Below are 20,243 nucleotides of genomic sequence, written 5' to 3'. Positions count from 1 at the left end.
GATGTTAAATGTTACTTGCAGTATGTGTTTATAGAAAAAATAGAGATACTTAAATGTACTAAAAGAATATTACGTCAAGTTTACTGTAAAGTGTACTTTCAAAACTGTAAGTATACTCAATTATATAAGAAGTACACTACAAGTAAACATACATTATTACTTTAAGTATAATTTTAAGTATACTTTCAAAGAGAAAAGTATACTCAATTATTTCAGAAGTGCACTACAAGTAAACTTATAATGTTACTTAAAGTTTATTTTTAAGTATACTTTCAAGGGCAAAAGTTTACTCAATTTTATTAGAAGTAAACTTATACTGTTACTTTTAAGTATACTTTCAATGAGAAAAGTATACTCAACTATATCAGGAGTACACTACAAGTAAACTTATATTGTTACTTTTAAGTATACTTCCAAGGAGAAAAGTATACTCAATTATATCAGAAGTACACTACAAGTAAACTTATAAGTATACTTTCAAGGAGAAAAGTATACTCAACTATATCAGGAGTACACTACAAGTAAACTTATATTGTTACTTTTAAGTATACTTCCAAGGAGAAAAGTATACTCAATTATATCAGTACACTACAAGTAAACTTATATTATTACTTTAAGTATAATTTTAAGTATACATTCAAAGAGAAAAGTATACTCAATTATTTCAGAAGTACACTACAAGTAAACTTATAGTGTTACTTAAAGTTTATTTTTAAGTATACTTTCAAGGGCAAAAGTTTACTCAATTTTATTAGAAGTAAACTTATACTGTTACTTTTAAGTATACTTTCAATGAGAAAAGTATACTCAACTATATCAGGAGTACACTACAAGTAAACTTATATTGTTACTTTTAAGTATACTTCCAAGGAGAAAAGTATACTCAATTATATCAGAAGTACACTACAAGTAAACTTATAAGTATACTTTCAAGGAGAAAAGTATACTCAACTATATCAGGAGTACACTACAAGTAAACTTATATTGTTACTTTTAAGTATACTTCCAAGGAGAAAAGTATACTCATATCAGAAGTACACTCCAAGTAAACTTATAAGTATACTTTCAAGGAGAAAAGTATACTCAATTATATCTGAAGTACACTCCAAGTACACTTGTGAGGTTACTTTAAGTATACTTTCAAAGAGAAAAGTATACTCAATTATATCAGAAGTACACTACAAATAAACTTAAATTATTACTTTGAAGTATACTTGTAGTATACTTCAAGTATACTTTTAGCGGCCCAATTTAGTCCCAAGGAGTATACTTCTAAGTAAACTTTAAGAACAAGTATGCAAATAAACTTCTGTACACTTGAGTATACTTGAAATTAAATACTTAAAGTATACTTCTTTTTCGTAAGGGAGACCATTTAGCTCTGACATGCTGTTAGCTCATACCTGCTGTTAGCTAAATACTCAGTAGCTCAGACCTGCTGTTAGCTCAGATTTAGCTCTGACATGCTGTTAGCTCATACCTGCTGTTAGCGCAGACCTAGTGTTAGCACAGACCTGTTGTTAGCGCAGACCTGCTGTTAGCGCAGACCTGTTGTTAGCTCAGACCAGTTAGCTTTGACATGCTGTTAGCTCAGACATGCTGTTAGCTCAGACCAGTTACCTGCTGTTAGCACAGACCAGTTAGCTTTGACATGCTGTTAGCTCAGACATGCTGTTAGCTCAGACCAGTTACCTGCTGTTAGCTCAGACCAGTTAGCTTTGACATGCTGTTAGCTCAGACATGCTGTTAGCTCAGACCAGTTACCTGCTGTTAGCACAGACCAGTTAGCTCAAACCACCTGTTAGCTCAGCTATTAGCACAGACCAGTTAGCTCAGACCTGCTGTTAGCACCAATTAGCTCAGACCAGTTGTTAGCTCTGACCTGCTTTAAGCTTGGCTAGGCATTAGCTCAGCCTAGCCTTTAGCCCACTGTATTTCTTTGAAGCAGGTTAGATGAGAATATTTTAGGTTAGAAACATCATCATAACTGAAATTCACTTACAGGCAAACAGGATCAGTTTCTACCCAGACTTTGTAAACTAGGATTCATTTTTGTTTCTGGAAAACAGTTTAGTTGTCTTTGTTGTTTGCAGCTCATTTATTTTTTCTTGTTTGCTACGCGTGTTTTCGGTGCACGTCGTGTAAAATTGATGATGTATTTTTAATTTGGTTGTGTATCTGCATGTGCTTTTTTTAGCTGCAGGGCTCCAAACTCTCTGAGGCAAGGCAGCAAGGCCATAAGCCTCAGCCCTTCAATGAATAGGTTTGGTAAACTCACACTGAATGTACCATTAGCACTGCACAGAGACTTCTGTTCTGGTAATGGTTATTTATACTCTCTGTGGTCTCCATCCGCCACCGTTAGTCGGAGCACAAAAAGGACTGGAAATTTACACACATCTCATCCTCTGGATGAGTTTGGGTTCTTTCTGGATATGTTTTCATCATGGACTTCTAACGGTCATCCTAAGTGTGTGCACGAATGGGGGGGGGGGGGGGGGGGGGGCTGGGTGTGTGTCCAGCTCCACTCCCACTGTCTGCATTACCATTCATCTCAATTTAGCATTGTTGAAAGTGTGTGTGTGTGTGTGTGTGTGTGTGTGTGTGTGTGTGTGTGTGTGTGTGTGTGTGTGTGCCATCGTCAGATGTATAAATCATTGGTGGAGATTACTGCTGTTTTATTATTCATGATGCGGGCCTTTTATTGCCTGCGATATTTATCTCTTCGATATCTCCCATGACCTGCAAGAGTAAGAGGGATGATGGAGAGAGGAGAAGGAGAGAGAAGGGGAGAAAGAGGGAGGAATGAAGAATTCAACATGATTGGAGGAGGTGGGAGGCAGAGTTGAGCGGTACATAAATACATTTGTTAAGTGGGCGGGTGTGGTTGAGTGTGTGTGTGCTGTACGTGTTATCTTTGCTGCTCCCACCATGAGGCCCACCATCAGCAGTCCTACGTTGCACTTTCTCCCGTTTGTCTTTTCCTCACATATTGTTCTCGTCTCCGCTCCACGTGCACGTCTCTGGAGACGTTCAACAGCATAACATCTGATTTGATGAATTCAAGCAGACATATTCAGCTTCGCTTCTCCAACCTCCTCAAACCAGCCGACAGCAGCAGACGTTCACCTGAAACATGAATAATTGATAAAAAACCCAAGTGTTCGCATTTCCTACGTCTGCTTTCCTTTCTATTGATTTTACATCGAGACTCATCTGCTGGTGCCAGTTCATACCAGAGAGTTAACCCGGAAAATAATTCAGATAGAGACTAGGAAATGGCAGGAAATCACCCACATTAATGAACGTAAATCATCTAATCAGCCAATCGGAGGGCAGCATTTACTTACCTAGAATCAGGGTCTCCAATCTGCGGCTCTGGGGCCACTAGAGTCTTTCTGACCTTCCACAAAAATGCAGCTTTGAAGGTTTTTTACAACATAATTGGACAAAATTTCCACCAACAACAATAAAAGTAATATTTCATTATTGTTTTTTACACCATTTTCCACAAATCTCACCATCCCATAGGGACAAAAACCCATATTATTCCTGCTTTTTAAACCTGATAATAGTAAGTAAGCAAATTTTATTTCTACAGCTTTAATCACAGACAGAGAATCATAAAGTGCTTCACAGATCAAATATAAAACTAGACATTAAGTCAGAAAATCAGAATGATCGTAAAACAGAAATGCTACAGATGCTTCATCTCAAGAGGCTCTATCCTCCAAAAACATAAGTAAATAAATAGATTTAAATCAGAAAAATAAAGTCATTAATTATAAAATACCACAAAATAAATGAAAGATTAAATAAATTTGAGTTTAAATAAGAAAACTAAAGATTTATGTAATAGCAGCTTTAAATTAAAGGGTCTTCGGCTGTTTTTTAAAAGTGTCCTGACGTTTATATCTGCTCTTTGAAATTTTTCTAGGTTCTGGTGGGTGGACCTGAGGGCTAACCCCAACCCTAACACTAACCTGAGGGCTCGGGTTGGAGCATGAGGCTTTAACAGTTCAGTAGGGAGGAGCGTGACCATGTAGAGCCCTGAAGGTTCTAGTCTGGATTCTAAAATTAAACCACCGGTTATCAGAAACTAATGGTGCTGCCTTTTATTTACAGACGAGGAAAAATATGATTTCTGACAGAATTTATTTTTCAGTGGCCTTATTCTCCTTCAATTTCTCAACGCTTTTTTTTACCAAAGGTCCTGCAGCTGCGGCTCTGAGAGGAAAAATGTCTGTAAAGGTTTCAGACTCCTGGTCCAGATGAAGTTTTACCTGAGGAACAACCTGAGGGACTTTGAACGCAGCACAATCGATGGCACCAGACAAGATGGTCTGATCTACTGGGATTTGCACCCACAACCATCTCTAGGGTTTGCATGAGATAAATAAATCACCTGTGTCCTGTTTTGGTTTTATTTTAGTCCGACCAGCTTGTGTCTCTGAAGGATGAACGGTGGATTCTTCCCTCACCTGCTATCAGGTCTCTTAGGGCTCCAACAGCTAGAGACACTAACCCTAGCCCCCCTAATGCTGAACTGCAAGCATGAATTCTGCTCTGCAACATCCTGAAGGAGAATGTCTGACCTTTGATCTTAAACAGGTCCTTCCTGCTGGAAAACCCCTCCAATGTGGGTGATCCAAATCCAGTTGGTGCCTCATGTCGCTGTTCCAACACTGAGCAATTTTAATTCTACCACACAAAAATGTTCCATCACACCAAAACGGGATGAGCAGCATCCATGAGAATCATGACAGACGGGAACTAAACCACAGCCCTGTGTGGCGGTGACGGGCGGTGAATCTGCTCAGATTTATTCATCAGCAGGCCTCTGGGCTCTATTTAGTCCCCATCTCCTGGGAGGTATTTGCTTTTTCATTCATATTGAAGTGCAACCACATTTGAGTAATTAAAGATCTCAGCCCTAATTCTGCCTGGTTTGTTTCTTCCTCTGGAAATTGACTGCAAAATTCAGCTGGGGTTTCCATTTCATCTGTAAAATAAATAAATAAAATGTTGTCCAGGATCTTTCAGCCTGCCTGCCTCCCTCCTTTTTCCTGCCTTCATCACACACATGGAGTCATGTGGAACTAAAGAGGAGCATGTGTCGCAGGTCAGCCTCCCTTTTACCTCACAGGTGGCCATCACAGCTGTTCACACACGTACACACACACACACACACACACACGCGCACACACACACACGCGCGCGCACACACACACACACACACACATGCGCGCACACACATGCGCGCGCGCACACACACACACATGCGCGCGCACACACACACACACACACACACAGCAACCTGCCTGCAGTGCAGAGCCCTCTGCTGGACCTCTGGTTAAATTAGAAGTTTTCTGGTTTAAACATGCAGTGTTTATTTTAAGATTTTAACACGCTTTCATGTGTTTTAGTAACATAAATAATACTGTGTGTATGTATGAGGCACACGCACACACACACACACACACACACACACACACACACACACACACTGCAGATGAAATTAGTTTCTTGCTGCCTACCCTTCCTGTTTCTGGTCCTCCAAATAAAAATAAAAAACAGTGAACTTTTAACAAAAACGATACTGTCTGTGTGTGTGTGTTGGGGGGGGGGGGGGGGTACCTCGCATTCTGGAAAATATTGAGTCTTGGCGGCCGGCGCAGATGGAGAAAGCATCCTGGTCCCTGTCGTGGGAGAACATCCATAACGCGGTATACAGCGCCCTCTAGTGGCAGCACCAGACCAGCTCTGGCCTCTGCTAAACTCGAGACATTAAAGGTAAATGTATTAATTACCACTGCACAGTAAACTCATCACACAAACAGCACATCATGCTTTATAGTTTTATTCTATCTATCTTGAAACAATGTAATTTGATTAAATTTACTTCATTCAGAAATATAACAAAAAATGCTCATGATATTTTGATTATGAAATTTGATGAAAATCCTTTATTTTTCTTTATTTGGACAAACAACTAGTATGTTGGGTCACTTCAAAAATATTTATTTATTTATTATTTATTTATTCTTTCAAAATATTCTGAGTCTTATTATGAAAGGACGAGACAGGAAGTTGTTCCCGGCGTCTGTCCTACGTCACCATGTCGCTAAACTCATTAGCGGAGTGAATAATTTGACCTAAAAGGCCGGAGTTCACCGCTGGGGAGGCGCAGGAACGTTCCGGGTACGGCTCGGTGGGGTTTGGAACAAACTTGATGTGTTTGGGTGTTACCGCCGGTCCGAATTTTAGCTTAAACGCACCGGTGGTGACGTCAGCTGCGTTAGCTTCTAGCTCCGCGGTTCGCATAAACCATGTTTGTAGCTGTTAGAAGCCTGATATGAAACTCGGTGCTGTCACGACGTGGTAACTAGTGTAGTCGCAGGTTTGTGATAGAAAAAAAGTGCATTCTTGTGTAAGAAAGCACAAGGAGATTAGTCAGACAGCTTTAGCGTGCTACTCTGTTGCTAGGCAACAGAAGTCTCCCCCTGGTTGGCTGAAATAAAGCCTGTAATTACATTAGAGGAGTAAAACCACGCTTTGTCACCTTGTTACAAACGGGGAAACCAGTTTAAAGTGTGTGCTTGGTGTCAGCATCATACGAGTTAATCTCTACGTTTTATCTGTAGTTAGTACTTTATTTTCTAGGGCTGAAGAGGAAGCAGCACCATGGTTCCTGTATTCACGCTGAAGCTGAACCACAAGATTAACCCTCGCATGGTGGCTGTCGGGAAGTTTGATGGAGTCCATCCATGTCTGACTGCAGCCACTCAGGCTGGGAAGGTCAGACCGAGCCTCTGATTGGTTTTTCTTTTTTTTTTTTTTTTTTATAAAACAAATAGAATAAAATCCACTTACTGTCAATTAATTCTGGGATGGTTTTAGAAGGTTAGATTAGACAGAAATCTGCAGTGCTGCGTTACAACATAAATTAAACCTAGAGATGCACCAATTCATGGGTTCAGGCCGATACCGATTTCTGATCTCAAAAATCTGACACAGATTTGGGCCAATTCTGATTAATTGATTGAATATATTTAGCAGATTTAAAAAAAATTACTTGACTTCTTAATCATGAGAAAAAGATCTGATCTGTGAGCTGCAGACTGGCTTGATTTAGCCAGTCGGGCTGGAAATTGGCCAAGTCTTTTGGTGCATCTATACACAGCTGCATGGTTGTGGAGAGCATTCCTACTCACAATGATTCAAAATACAAGCATAACAACATATATGCATGTACAATTTATGTAAACCCGTTTATCTGTTATTTTTCTTGCCGCTTGACCAAAGCACACCCTGTTTACTTGTTATCTGAGTCTGAACATGTGGAAGTAGAGCTGCTCAATTAATCAAATTTTAATCCCAATTATGATCCGAGTTTTGAATGATTATAAAAAGAAGAAGACGATCTTTTATGTAGCGCCTCTCAAGATAAAAATCATGATGTGCCTCACAAAAACAAAAATTCAAGTATAAAAACATTCCAAAATTGTTAAAAAGAGAAAAGAAAAAATATGTAAGGAAAGAGAGAGAAAATGAACAGGAAAGAGGGAAATCAGTGGATCCGGGAAAGGCGGATTAAGAGCAGAACAAGGAGAGGGAGGTGATGAAGGTCCCACCAGAGCCTGAACAGGTGAGTTTAAAGGAGACCACTGAGTCCACTGATCTCAGGCTCAGAGGGAGAGAGGTCCAGAGTCTGGGGGGCACAGCAGCAGATGATCTGTCACCTTTGACCTTTAGCCTGGTGCTGCACAACCAGTAGGCTTTGGTTGCTGGACCTCAGGGACCTGCTGGAGGTGTAGGGACTGAGAAGATCACCTTTGACCTTTAGCCTGGTGCTGCACAACCAATAGGCTTTGGTCACACAAAACAAGCTGATTATTTGCACTTCCTTCTTGCGCTGCTCCGAGTTGCAAATGAAGCGCTCCTCCCACAGTCTTGCCAACTTTTGTAACAGGTGTTCGGGCCGCCTACTTGACTTTTTAAATCCTCGGAGTACCTAGCGAACGACAGAAACGTCTCTGATAACCCTTAACGACTTGGTGGATAACTGTCGTCGGCATTTCCTGCAGGTCCTCCGGACATTAGGAAAGGAAATGTGTCGGTCGCAAAAGCGGCTCTCAGAGCTGGCTCCCCTTTAGATTAGCCAGAGTGAGTGACACACAATGGATCCGCAGGCTCCTGAACCGCTAAAAACGGCAAAATATATATAAGCGGCGCACTAAACACACACACACACACACAGCTTGCTTCTGCGCTGAGAGACCGGGGTGGGGGGTGGGGGGGCTGCAGCGCACCTCTAGTGCTGTGCCTGGGACAATTTTACATTAAAGGTTGAATATTGAACACGGATACTCTGGCGACATCTAGTGTTTAGAGGTGGTAGCTGCAACAGCTTTAATCGTTTTCCAGCCGTCGGCTGTTGGTTCACTACTGACTAGGGGTTGTAGGAACTAGTCGACTAGTCGACTTCGCGGCTCTGTAGTGACTTTTTATGCCTGTCATCGACTAGTCGCTGTCACGTGATAATGACTGACAAGATGCAGTCCACAGAAAATCAAATCAAATCAACTTTATTTATAGAGCGCTTTCACATGGCCAAAATGGACAAACAAAGCGCTGACAGCAGGCGATGAGCCCCTGCGGTCTGGATCGAGGCGGAGGTGACGCGCTGTGCCATAGCGTCGGTACTGACACCGGTGGTAAACAGGACATTTAACCAAACTGTGACCTTTTCCCTCTTGCAATTTAACCTTCCCCTCACCCCCATCCTAATCTTAACCAGTTTGCGCATGCAAAGCTCTGATCGTTGACGTGCGCTCCAGACATTGCGTCCTGAGCACCGCCAAATCAGGTGTCACCACCTCAAAAACAAATTAAACACCCAATCGTTCATGTCGGCTCATTTCCTTTCATGTTTTCTGTCTGTTATTTGTGCCTGATGCGTTTCGCTGCTGCGGAGCGAGGCGCATCACCTGTTGTCCTCCGGTGACGCACCCCCAAGATTCCACTATCTCCGCTCCGGCATGAACTCCGCAGCAAAAATGGTCCCGTTGTAGTCGGCCGGCGAGCAGCGGCACTCCGCTGTTTTTGCGGTCGGTAGATCTTTTAGAACTGCAGTTCAAAGGTAACTCATGAGGTGAATATATATGAACCCAGGTAGCAGTTTCTCTTTAGGATTGAGAGGAGATGCAGGAAGATAATAAACAGGCAGGACAGAAAAATAGCCAAATAAAAACAAGTTAGTTTTTGTACCTGGTGGTTGCAACAAACAGACACCACTGAAGGTAATCAGAAGTGAGGAACAGAAAATGAAATAATTATTTTAATGTTTAGAGCAGCAGGAACTCTGAGAGGCTGCAGGCGCATCAGTGAGTTTGTGGCTGCTGCGCAGCGGGAGAGGGCTGAAGTAGGATGCAGAAACCGTTGTTAAAAGAAATGTGTTTAACTTAGAAAATGTGGGCGCAATTTTAATTGTCAAAAACTCCAGCGAACCTACCGACCCCCCCCCCCCCCCCCCCGGCTTCCGGCGTATGACGTCATCAACGACTAGTCGAAGTCGACTCGACTTTCATTACTTGACTGTCGACTTTAAAAAAAATAAAGTCGTGCAGGCCCTACTACTGACACGTTAAGTGGGTCAATTTTATTTATAAATGTGGCAGTGTGAGCGTCCTGTCACAGTGTCCCGATTGATCATGCGCCCTGGCTACTTGGCCAAGGGGATGTCTATTTGGCTGACTGGTTAGCGCGCGTGACCCGTCTGGGGATCGAATCCCGCCAGGGCCCCCGCCTCTCCACCTTGCCACATAAAGCACCTATCACAGACATAGAATCACAAAGTGCTTCACATAGATCAAAACAAAATAAAACAAAGTCTTAACATCATGAACAGATTAACATCATAAAATGCTCTCAAAACAGAATTAGATTAACGTCAAAAGATAAAGTCATAAAATTATAATTTTTCATAAACAGATGAAAGATTAAAAATTTGAGTTAAAAATAAGACGATAAAAGGTTTAGGTAAAAGCGGCTTTATACCTGTTTTTTAAAGTGTCCAGACTGTTAATGTTGCGTAAGGATAAAGGAAGATCATTCCAGAGTCGGGGTGCAACAGTGGACGGAGCGATCACCTCGACTTTTATATCTGGTCTTTGGGACTTCTAGAAGGTTAAGTGACGGGCCAGCACCGTGTCCAGTGACAAATCCTGCAGGATAAGGACTCGTTTCTACTAATACGTTTATTTTACAACAGAATTCACTGTTAGAACATCTGGGTTCAGAAGCAGCTGCTGGACTTACGCGGTCCCAGCCTCGCGGACTTTCTAGCGCAACGGTGCCCTCTAGTGGCAGATAGATGTAAACATAATCATGCCCGACAGAATTAAAATGAGATAATTTTTTTAAATATAGCTTTTTAAGGAAAAACTGCATAATCATTCTGCTCACCTCTAAACGCCTCGCGGACGTATTATTTTTTCAAAATATAGTTTTTTATTTAAAATGTTCCATATTCCACCTTTTAACTGATGGGAATTGTAAATAAAGTGTTTAGAAATAAGTTTCTCTCGCTGATAATAAATATCGGCCAATGTTAGTAATTTTGTAACATATCGGTATCGGTCCGAGAAAAGAACCGGGCCGATATTTACAACTGATATTTTTTCCATCTTGTGTCCATTTGTCTATCAGTTTCAGAGGGTGAGGGGTGATGTGTGTTTGTTTAGTCATGTGACAGTGATTGTAATCATCTCAGAAGCGTAGATGTGTGTGTACTTAACGTAAACTCAGCTTGGAGCGACGCGTTGCTGGTACACCCCCCTACAGCACCGCTGGACAGGACTAAATAATTAGTATGCAACATTTTGTTAAAGTCACTAAAATGTAGATGTTTATAGGTTTTTATTTATGTCATATAATAGATGTGCTGTATAATTCTTGCTGTCAGTAATGGGTAGTTGAGTGAAACCTTAGCCTAAACCCTTTGGCTCATGCTCTATGAGCCACTGCTTTTGGCCTTTTTCTACTAGGAGCCAGTTGTTGTTGTTGTTGTTGTGATTGTTTTTCTTATTGTCCTGATTGTGCCCTGTGCCACTTTATAAACAAATAAATAAAATTACGTTAATTTAATAATTGTCTTAAATAATCAAGATCTCATTTTCGGTCGAAATATTTGTGATTATCATTTTGGTAGAGGTGGAAAGAGTACTAAAATTTCCTACTTAAGTACAAGTACCAATACTTTGATAATTTTTTACTCAAATACAAGTAAAAGTACTTGCCTAAAATTTTACTTAAGTAAAAGTAAAATGTATCGTAAATAAAATGTACTCAAAGTAAAAGTTACTTAGTTACATTTTTGTCAGCGTAAGGATGGCTACATCTAAGTAGTGCAAAATCACAACGCAGGTTCACAACACGCTTGTGTGCATGCGCACGCACACACACACACACACACAGCAGCATGTTACAATCATGTGAATGAGTAATTTAACTACACTGAACTGCTTTTGTAATAATTTAATCTCTTATTCTGGAGTAAAATAAAGAAACAAGCTAAATCATCACATCTGTGGCATCAAGAGTTCAACACAGGGATGGAGCACAGTGTTCACACCTGAACAGTATCAGGATGTTTTAACTCACAGAGGCCTGCAGGTCTTCTGTTTTATGAGCAAAGCGCTGAGAATCCGCTTGTTATGAGCGCTAAACGTTATTTTGCCGCTGCCAAGCGGAGTGGTAGGGAAACACGTTTCAAACACGGAAGCGAGTCTGTTACCGAACCGAGTGGAATTCTGATGACGCCACACCGGTGCGCGAAGGTGCGGGTCCCAACCCACAGGAGAGGAGGGAGAGAGGAGGTAAACAGCGAGTGGATCACAGGGACTGAACTGATGTTTTTGAGCAAAACTGCGGTAAAAATGGCTGTTTGCACCGCCCCACACACACACACACATACACATACACACACGCACACACACACACGGTTTAGACGCGGCGCTCATGCAATATTTTTTATTCATTAAGCTACAATTTATTTTTACTCAGTAGTGATTTAAAATGTAGCGAATTACAATTATTTAAAAAAAACATACTCAAGTAAAAGTACAGATTTTCAAAACGACTTAAAAAGTATTAATACACAAAAAAGCTACTCAGTTACAGTAAAGCAATTCGTTACTTTCCACCTCTGCATTTTGGCCACACTGGAGCAGCGCTGAGTGGAAAACAGAATAAATGTCCGGTTTAAAAACAGAAGAACTGGAAGTGAAAGAGACCTTCTTGAGGTAAAAGAACAAGAATAGAGCTGAGAGATGCATCGATCTTATCCAATCCACGTGTTTCCAAGTTTTCCACTTAGACTAAATAGCAAAAACATTCCCCTGGAAAGACCTCGGTACAAGATCAGAACTCAGATCAGTGGGAAAAGCGTCTTTGGAGTCATTCCTCTTCAGATTTGAAGCTTTTTCTTCCTGAACAGGTTTTCATCCACAACCCCCACGCTCGCACCCAGAGACCTGCCTCCCACCGACTGTGTCAGAGCTCCCAGGACTCCGATATCTCCCTGCTCAACATCAACCAGGCAGTGACGTGTCTCACTGCAGGAACGTTGGGGCCCAACAGCGCCGGGGACTCGCTGTTGGTGGGATCTCAGACCAACCTGCTGGCCTACGATGTCCATGACAACGCAGACATATTTTACAGAGAGGTGGCGGTCTGGAGCTCCTAAATTAGCGTTTTGATTTTATCCAGACTGTAGAGCAGCAGATTGTGTCTGAACTGTCGTGGTTGTTTGTGCTTTAGGTGACAGATGGAGCTAACGCCATCGTTTTGGGGAAACTGGGAGACATCCCTTCTCCTCTCGCCATCATCGGAGGAAACTGCGCCCTCCAAGGCTTCAACTATGAGGGAAACGACCACTTTTGGACGGTAAGCCAAGACGGATTTTAATGCGTTGTATTTGTACACGGCCTGCTAACATTTCTGCTTACTTATCACAATTTATTTAGCTTGTAACCATAACCCACCTGTTCCCCAGGTAACTGGAGACAACGTCAGGTCTCTGGTGCTCTGTGACTTCACTGGTGATGGAAAAAACGAGGTATGTGTGTGTGTGTTGTTAGACCTTAGCACAGAGGTGGAGCGTTAACGCGGTGTTCAGAAAAGTTCAAGCACGATCAGATCGGATTACAAGTTACAGGTGGAGGAAAAGAACGCTCCACCTGTCGAAACGTGAACGGTGAATTATTTAAGACCCGGTCCAGGAGGACTCGTGTCCAGCTGCTGCACACCCGGGCCCTCGTTTATCTAGCCGTCCTGCGTTCCTTCCGACGAATGAAATTTAGAACGTTCGTACGAACAGTCAAAATCCTGATTTATGAATGACGCGTGGCTTCTCGTACGCACGTTCCCCCGTAGCCCATAAATCCCACATGTGCCACCCAGGTGCTCGTGTCCGTTCGGTCGTTTACATACAGAAATGCCCTCAGATAGCCAGATTTGGCCACGCTACGTCCTCAGCCCGTGAGGGGATTTCCTGTTTTGGGTGGAAAAATAAGAAAAACTTTATTGACAGCGAGATCGAAACACCGGCTGTCGAAGTGCAAAAGAGCCAAACAAGTTTCAGAGGTTGTAAACGCAGTCGGGACGGAGGAGAGGTTCCCGTCAGGAGTAAACAAACGACTGAATCTGATGAATCGCAGAGTAACGGGGTGTAAGGAGTCCTTCTGTTGGGAGTTAGTTTTATCTGGAAATGTTGTCATTCAGTCTGGTTACCTTGGCAACGCGGCGTGTGTGATCAGGCTGCAGAGGAGTCCCAGATCCCAGCGTAGCAGAAGGATTACCTCGTGCACGCACGGAGGACACGTTCCCTCCAGAGATCACGCTCGGTTAAAGAGCAAGTCACCCCCAAATCAACAATTTTCTTCTGATAAACTATATAAATGCGTGTCTAATCGTGCTGCAGACACGTGTCGTCAATAGTTTTTCACTTTAGTGCATTTTAGTTATAATTTAAATTTTCTGCCTGAAACTGTCAGTGTTGTGCCGTTGTCAGGTAAAAACTCTTCACTGCATTTGAATTTAAATCTGCCACCGCTATTGGCTAAGAGGTATGCTATGATGTAAACTGGTACATTATGATGTCACAATGTCGTGAGTGTGTGTATTTGTTAGTGGCTCCACCCTCTCGGTCTGCTAGGCAACAGCATTTGTTGCATTTTTCAAACATGAAGTGGGAGTGGAGTACGCTTCTTGTAAGGGGTGACTTGCTCTTTAAATCCTCCAACGCAGAACAGTCATGATATCATGTCAGACTCTCGTCAGTCACATGTCTTTTATTGGTTTTAGCTGCAATTATGCAAAAAAGTGTTTCATGGGTAAATATAATTTGTGGAGGAGGAACATGCGTGGACGACCAAGACCTTCAGTGCTGCTGTTCCCCCGTTCAATCAATCAATCAAAACTTTATTTATAAAGCGCCTTCCGCAACCCTGTCAGGGAGCCCGAGGCCCCATTCTACCACTAGATGCTGCTCCTACGCGTGGTCACAGCTGCTCCTACGCGCGGTCAGTGCTGCTCCTACGCGCGGTCAGCGCTGCTCCTACGTGCGGTCAGCGCTGCTCCTACGCGCGGTCACAGCTGCTCCTACGCGCGGTCACAGCTGCTCCTACGCGTGGTCACAGCTGCTCCTACGCGTGGTCACAGCTGCTCCTACGCGCGGTCACAGCTGCTCCTACGTGCGGTCAGCGCTGCTCCTACGCGCGGTCACAGCTGCTCCTACGCGTGGTCACAGCTGCTCCTACGCGTGGTCAGAGCTGCTCCTACGCGCGGTCACAGCTGCTCCTACGCGTGGTCACAGCTGCTCCTACGTGCGGTCAGCGCTGCTCCTACGCACGGTCAGCGCTGCTCCTACGCGCGGTCAGCGCTGCTCCTACGTGCGGTCAGCGCTGCTCCTACGCGCGGTCAGCGCTGCTCCTACACGCGGTCACAGCTGCTCCTACGCGTGGTCACAGCTGCTCCTACGCGTGGTCAGAGCTGCTCCTACGCGCGGTCACAGCTGCTCCTACGTGCGGTCAGCGCTGCTCCTACGCACGGTCAGCGCTGCTCCTACGCGCGGTCAGCGCTGCTCCTACGCGCGGTCACAGCTGCTCCTACGCGCGGTCACAGCTGCTCCTACGCGCGGTCACAGCTGCTCCTACTGCTCCTACGCACGGTCAGCGCTGCTCCTACGCGCGGTCACAGCTGCTCCTACGCGCGGTCAGCGCTGCTCCTACGCGCGGTCACAGCTGCTCTTACGCGCGGTCAGCGCTGCTCCTACGCGCGGTCACAGCTGCTCTTACGCGCGGTCACAGCTGCTCTTACGCGCGGTCACAGCTGCTCCTACGCGCGGTCACAGCTGCTCCTACGCGCGGTCACAGCTGCTCCTACGCGCGGTCACAGCTGCTCCTACGCGCGGTCAGAGCTGCTCCTACGCGCGGTCACAGCTGCTCCTACGCGCGGTCACAGCTGCTCCTACGCGCGGTCAGAGCTGCACCTACGCGTGGTCAGCGCTGCTCCTATATTTAGGATCATGTCCACACACAGGTACAAATTGGTAAACACCACACAAAGCGTAAAATCGTTCGTACGCATGAAATACGCACAGATCCGTTCGTAAGTACGGTTGATAAATGAGGGCCCTGGATTTAATCATTAAACTAGGTGTGTTGGAGCAGGAAACAACTAAAACATGCTATAGGACTGCTTTTGGACACCACTGATTCAGGTTATTTGAATCTGAGCATTTTAAATGTGAGGCTAAAAGCCCCGCCCACTCACCTGCACTAATCATGGCGTTTCTAAACAGGCATCACAAAGGGGAGAGCCGTGTGAGTCAACACCTGGAATAAATATGAGGTTTATCCTATTGGTTGACATGGAGGGGGCGGGGCCTAAAGGTTGTGGTTTTCTCCAGCTCCTGGGTTCTGTTCAGCAGATCTGTAGAAGTGGTCCTAACTCTCCGGCTGTTTTCCACAGCTCCTGGTGGGATCTGAGGACTTTGACATCCGGGTCTTTAAGGAGGACGAGCTGGTGTCGGAGATGACGGAGAACGAGGTAAACGGGCCAGAACTGATCCTTCTTGGAGGAACCAGATGTTTCTGGTGCTGCTGCTCGGGTCTAGAATAACCTCCTTTTCTACAGACGGTCACATCCTTGTGTCACATGCACGGTAGCAGGTTTGGCTACGCCCTGGCTAACGGCACCGTGGGCGTCTACGACCGCGCCGCTCGCTACTGGAGGATCAAGGTACCAGAGTCCTTCATGTCTGATCTTTACAGACCCTCACCTGGAATCTGCTTCTGTTTGCTCTCGTCTTCAGTTCTCAGCTCAGATATTTGCTGTCTGGTCTCTTGCTTTCAGTCCAAGAACCACGCCATGAGCATCCACGCCTTTGACCTGAACGCCGACGGGGTCGTGGAGCTCATCACCGGCTGGTCCAACGGAAAGGTCGGTGGAATTATTCAGGAATGTGCGGATCCTGCACGCTGCAGCTGCCGACTTCTCGCTTTTGCTTCAGATTGATGCTCGGAGCGACCGAACAGGCGAGGTGATCTTCAAGGATAACTTCTCCTCCTCTGTCGCCGGCGTGGTGGAGGGAGACTACAGGCTGGATGGAGAGAAGCAACTCATCTGTGCCTCCATAGAGGGGGAGGGTAAGATGTGTGTGTGTTGGGGGGGGGGGAGGGGGGGGGGAGTAAGATGCAGTTACAGCTGACTGTGTGTGTGTGTGTGTGTGTGTGTGTGTGTGTGTGTGTGTGTGTGTGTGTGGGGTGTGTGTGTGTGTGTGGGGTGTGTGTGTGTGTGTGTGTGTGTGTGGTAGTTCGAGGCTACCTGCCTGCCAGTAAGGACCTGAAGGGGCACCTGATGGACTCGAGCGCTGAGCAGGATCTGATCCGTGAGCTGAGCCAGCGGCGGCAGAATCTGTTGCTGGAGCTGCGGAACTACGAGGAAAACGCTAAAGTAAATAAAACCTCCTACAGATGTTTTTGTTTTCCTGCAGAACAAACATTTGCGACAGGTAAAGATCACAGGAAGCGTCGGTCTCTTTATTAATCATCTCTTTACTGAAACAAGACGGAGCTGCTGGACGACGGGCGGAGCTAAAAGCTGGTGTTTGAGTAAAGCGTGACTCGCCTACTCACAGCTGATCGCTGCAGGGGACGCGTTCTGGCTGCGTTTAGCTAACGGCTAACTCAGGAGATCTGACCTGCTGCTTCACGGCCAAGCTCCAGACGTTGGTCTGGTGGGACAAGTGTCCTCCAGACGTCCTGTAGGACCCAGCTACACTAACAGAGAGGGTGGTGTTGTTCCAGGGTGTAGCTCAGACCCACAGCGGGGGGGTCATACCAGCCAACACGCAGCTGCAGACGTCGCTGTCAGTGAGACCTGCTACGGAGGCCCAGAAGGCTCACGTGGAGCTCTGCATTTCTACTCCCAACGGTACTGTCTGTGGACACCTGAGTCCAAACTGTCCATGGTGTCCTCCAGCTGCTGACCATCTCATGTCCTGCAGAAACCATCATCCGTGCGGTCCTCATCTTTGCCGAGGGAATATTTGAGGGTGAGAGTCACGTGGTCCATCCCAGTGTCCACAACTTGTCTGGCTGCATCCGCGTCCCCATCGTCCCCCCTAAAGACATCCCAGTGGACCTGCACATCAAAGCGTTTGTTGGAGGCAAACCCAGGTGGGACGTGTCCGTGTGTCCTCAGCTGTCAGCTGAAGACCTTTGTGTCTCATGTTGGATTCTGCCCCCCAGCTCCCAGTTCCATGTGTTTGAAATCACACGCCAGCTGCCTCGTTTCTCCATGTATGACATCACTGACGAGTCATCTGCTGCTCAGCCCGCGGGACGCGTCTCCGTCTACATCAGTGACAGACCTCAGAGGGTAGGTCCACTCGGAGAGAAGACGAGTTTCGATGGGCTTTATGCTAAGCTCACCGTGTGTGTGTGTGTGCGTGTGTGTGTGTGTGTGTGTGTGTGTGTAGGTGGTCATGTGGCTGAATCAGAACTTCCTACTCCCAGAGGGCGTAGAGAGTCCGAACGTCACCTTTAACTCTCTCAGAGGAGGCGGAGCCTTGTCCTTTACCATGGCCACTAATGGACAGGTAAACACGTCAGTGCTGTCCTGGTTTCAGCTCGAACCCGACAGGTGAGTTCGGGTCTGGAACACGGCGCCGTCGCTCCGGCAACGACCGTTCCACTTTAAGATCTGGAAAAGCCGCCGGTTCGAATCGGATGCGGCTCAAAATGCAGAACCGTTGTTATGGTTCTACCCGTGTTCCTCGTGAGCATTATGGGATGGTTTCAGAGGATAACCAAACCTTTTGTTCTGCTTTAATGTTCTAATGTGTCTGACTAGATCACGTTGAGGACTGATGACCTGGACCTGGCGGGGGACCTGATCCAGTCCCTGTCCTCCTTCCTGTCTATAGAGGACCTGGCAGCAGAAGCAGACTTCCCTTCGTACTTTGAGGAGCTGCGAGTGACTCTCACTGAGGTTTTCATCCACATCAGACATCATTTCTGTAGAAACCTGCCTGCTGTGGATCAGGAGTGATGTGTGGTGGTTCTCCAGACACAGCCTGGTTAATACCGGTTACTGATCCTGTCCGCGTTTCTCGTTAGAGCTGAGATGAATGTTTGTGTTCCAGGTGGACGAGTTCCACTCCGTCCATCAGAAGCTAACGGCTGAGATGGCCGACCACTCCAACTACATCAGGAACATGTTGGTGCAAGCGGAGGACGCTCGCCTCATGGGGGACATGTGAGTGTCCGTGCTGTTGGGTTCCACTTGTGCTTCTGTTCCAGATCAGAAACGCTCACCTCTGCTTCTCCTGCAGGGCGTCCATGAGGAAGCGCTACAGGGAGCTGTATGACCTGAACAGGGATCTGATCAACGAGTACAAGATCCGCTCCAACAACCACAACGCCCTGCTGGCCCGTCTCAAGTCTGTCAACCAGGCCATCCAGCGGGCCGGCAGACTCCGCGGTACGGTACCACGTGTGACATCATCACCGCTTTCTGCCCTCCAGAATAACCAGCTCTTTCCTTCCTGTTTCTCCTCAGTGGGGAAGCCCAAGAGTCAGGTGATCGCTGCGTGTCGAGACGCCATCAAGAGCAACAACATCAACGCACTCTTTAGGATCATGAGAGCCGGCACGGCGACCTCCTGAAGCTGTAGGCTCTCGTGGACCAGAAGAACAAGTCCTGCTCATGACGACCTGAGTACTCTGGAGGGGGGGGGGGGGTTGTTGCAGCCTTAAACTCAGCTTCGCAGCAACATTCAGCACCAAGTCCTGAAAGACCCTGGAGTCCAAACCAGTTCTCCTGAGATGATTCCTGATCCGTCTGTCGGGTTCTGAGTGAAGTAACAGCAGAACCTTCACTGGTCTGCTAGCATCTGTAGCTTTTAGCTGAGCCTGAGGGGAGTGTTCACGTTGCACCCGTGTCTTAGAAAGTGTGGAAACCTTAGGGAACGCCGGTGTGCCCGGCCTGCTTCCTGGCTGTTTGGAGAGAACAGCCGGATAGAGTCCTGGAGGTCTGTGTGTTTTTATCGTTCTTGTTATTAAACTGTGACCGTTTGTAGCTACTGGTCCACTCTGTCTCCAGCGTCTCCTTCCTCTTCTTCTGTTGACATCTGGATCAGTTCAGCTTCACTCTGAGTCACATGGTTCAGAGAAAGAATGAGGCGATGCCTTCAGGAACTTCAGATCAGCTCTGCAGTCTGCCTCACCGCTCTGGAGATCCTAGATCAGCCTGAATTATTGGCTTTCATTTCTTTCACCAGAACAACAAATTTAGTTATGATTTGTTGTTTTAGAATAGTTTACATTAGTTTACCAGTTTAGATTAGTTTTTACACGTTTAATTTCAAAGGCTGATAGACTCAGTTTTAGATTTTTAACTAAAACAAAATTAGTCACCATGTGTGCAAACACAACCTCTCAATTAAATTCAGTTTATTTATAAAGCGCCAAATCAGGACCAGAGTCGTCTCAAGGACCTTCACACAGTAAACATGGTCAGGTCATTAAGCCAATCAGTAACAAGTTTCCTATATAAGGAGCCCAGCAGGTTGCATCGAGTCACTGACTAGTGTCAGAGTCTACAGCAGTCCTCATACTAAGCAAGCATGCCTAAAAGAAAGAAAACAATCTTTTGTACATCACCTCTCAAGACAA

The 20,243-nt window shown here is 45.5% G+C and overlaps 1 protein-coding gene across 2 annotated transcripts; it reads left to right on the top strand.

Annotated features, from left to right (window-relative positions):
* Positions 1 to 6,071: 6,071 nt before the first annotated feature.
* Positions 6,072 to 19,369, top strand: bbs2 (Bardet-Biedl syndrome 2). Of its 2 annotated transcripts, none has more exons than XM_015940982.3 (18): positions 6,072 to 6,201; positions 6,645 to 6,798; positions 12,500 to 12,727; positions 12,823 to 12,948; positions 13,058 to 13,120; positions 16,036 to 16,113; positions 16,201 to 16,305; positions 16,420 to 16,506; positions 16,577 to 16,712; positions 16,880 to 17,019; positions 17,373 to 17,499; positions 17,573 to 17,744; positions 17,817 to 17,946; positions 18,047 to 18,166; positions 18,421 to 18,558; positions 18,713 to 18,825; positions 18,902 to 19,050; positions 19,129 to 19,369. In XM_015940982.3, the coding sequence occupies exons 2-18, from the start codon at positions 6,685 to 6,687 to the stop codon at positions 19,233 to 19,235; spliced, it is 2,133 nt and encodes a 710-aa protein (XP_015796468.1). In that variant the 5' UTR covers positions 6,072 to 6,201; positions 6,645 to 6,684; the 3' UTR covers positions 19,236 to 19,369. The 2 variants fall into 2 exon arrangements, with proteins under 2 accessions (XP_015796468.1, XP_015796469.1); XM_015940983.3 differs by having other exon boundaries at positions 6,082 to 6,201; positions 6,664 to 6,798.
* The last annotated feature ends 874 nt before the right edge of the window (positions 19,370 to 20,243 follow it).

The sequence above is a fragment of the Nothobranchius furzeri genome, chromosome 4 (assembly GCF_043380555.1).
Source record: "Nothobranchius furzeri strain GRZ-AD chromosome 4, NfurGRZ-RIMD1, whole genome shotgun sequence".
NCBI classification, from domain to species: domain Eukaryota; kingdom Metazoa; phylum Chordata; class Actinopteri; order Cyprinodontiformes; family Nothobranchiidae; genus Nothobranchius; species Nothobranchius furzeri.
Note: the sequence above shows the minus strand (reverse complement) of the source record. Positions and strands in the feature narration are given on the sequence as shown.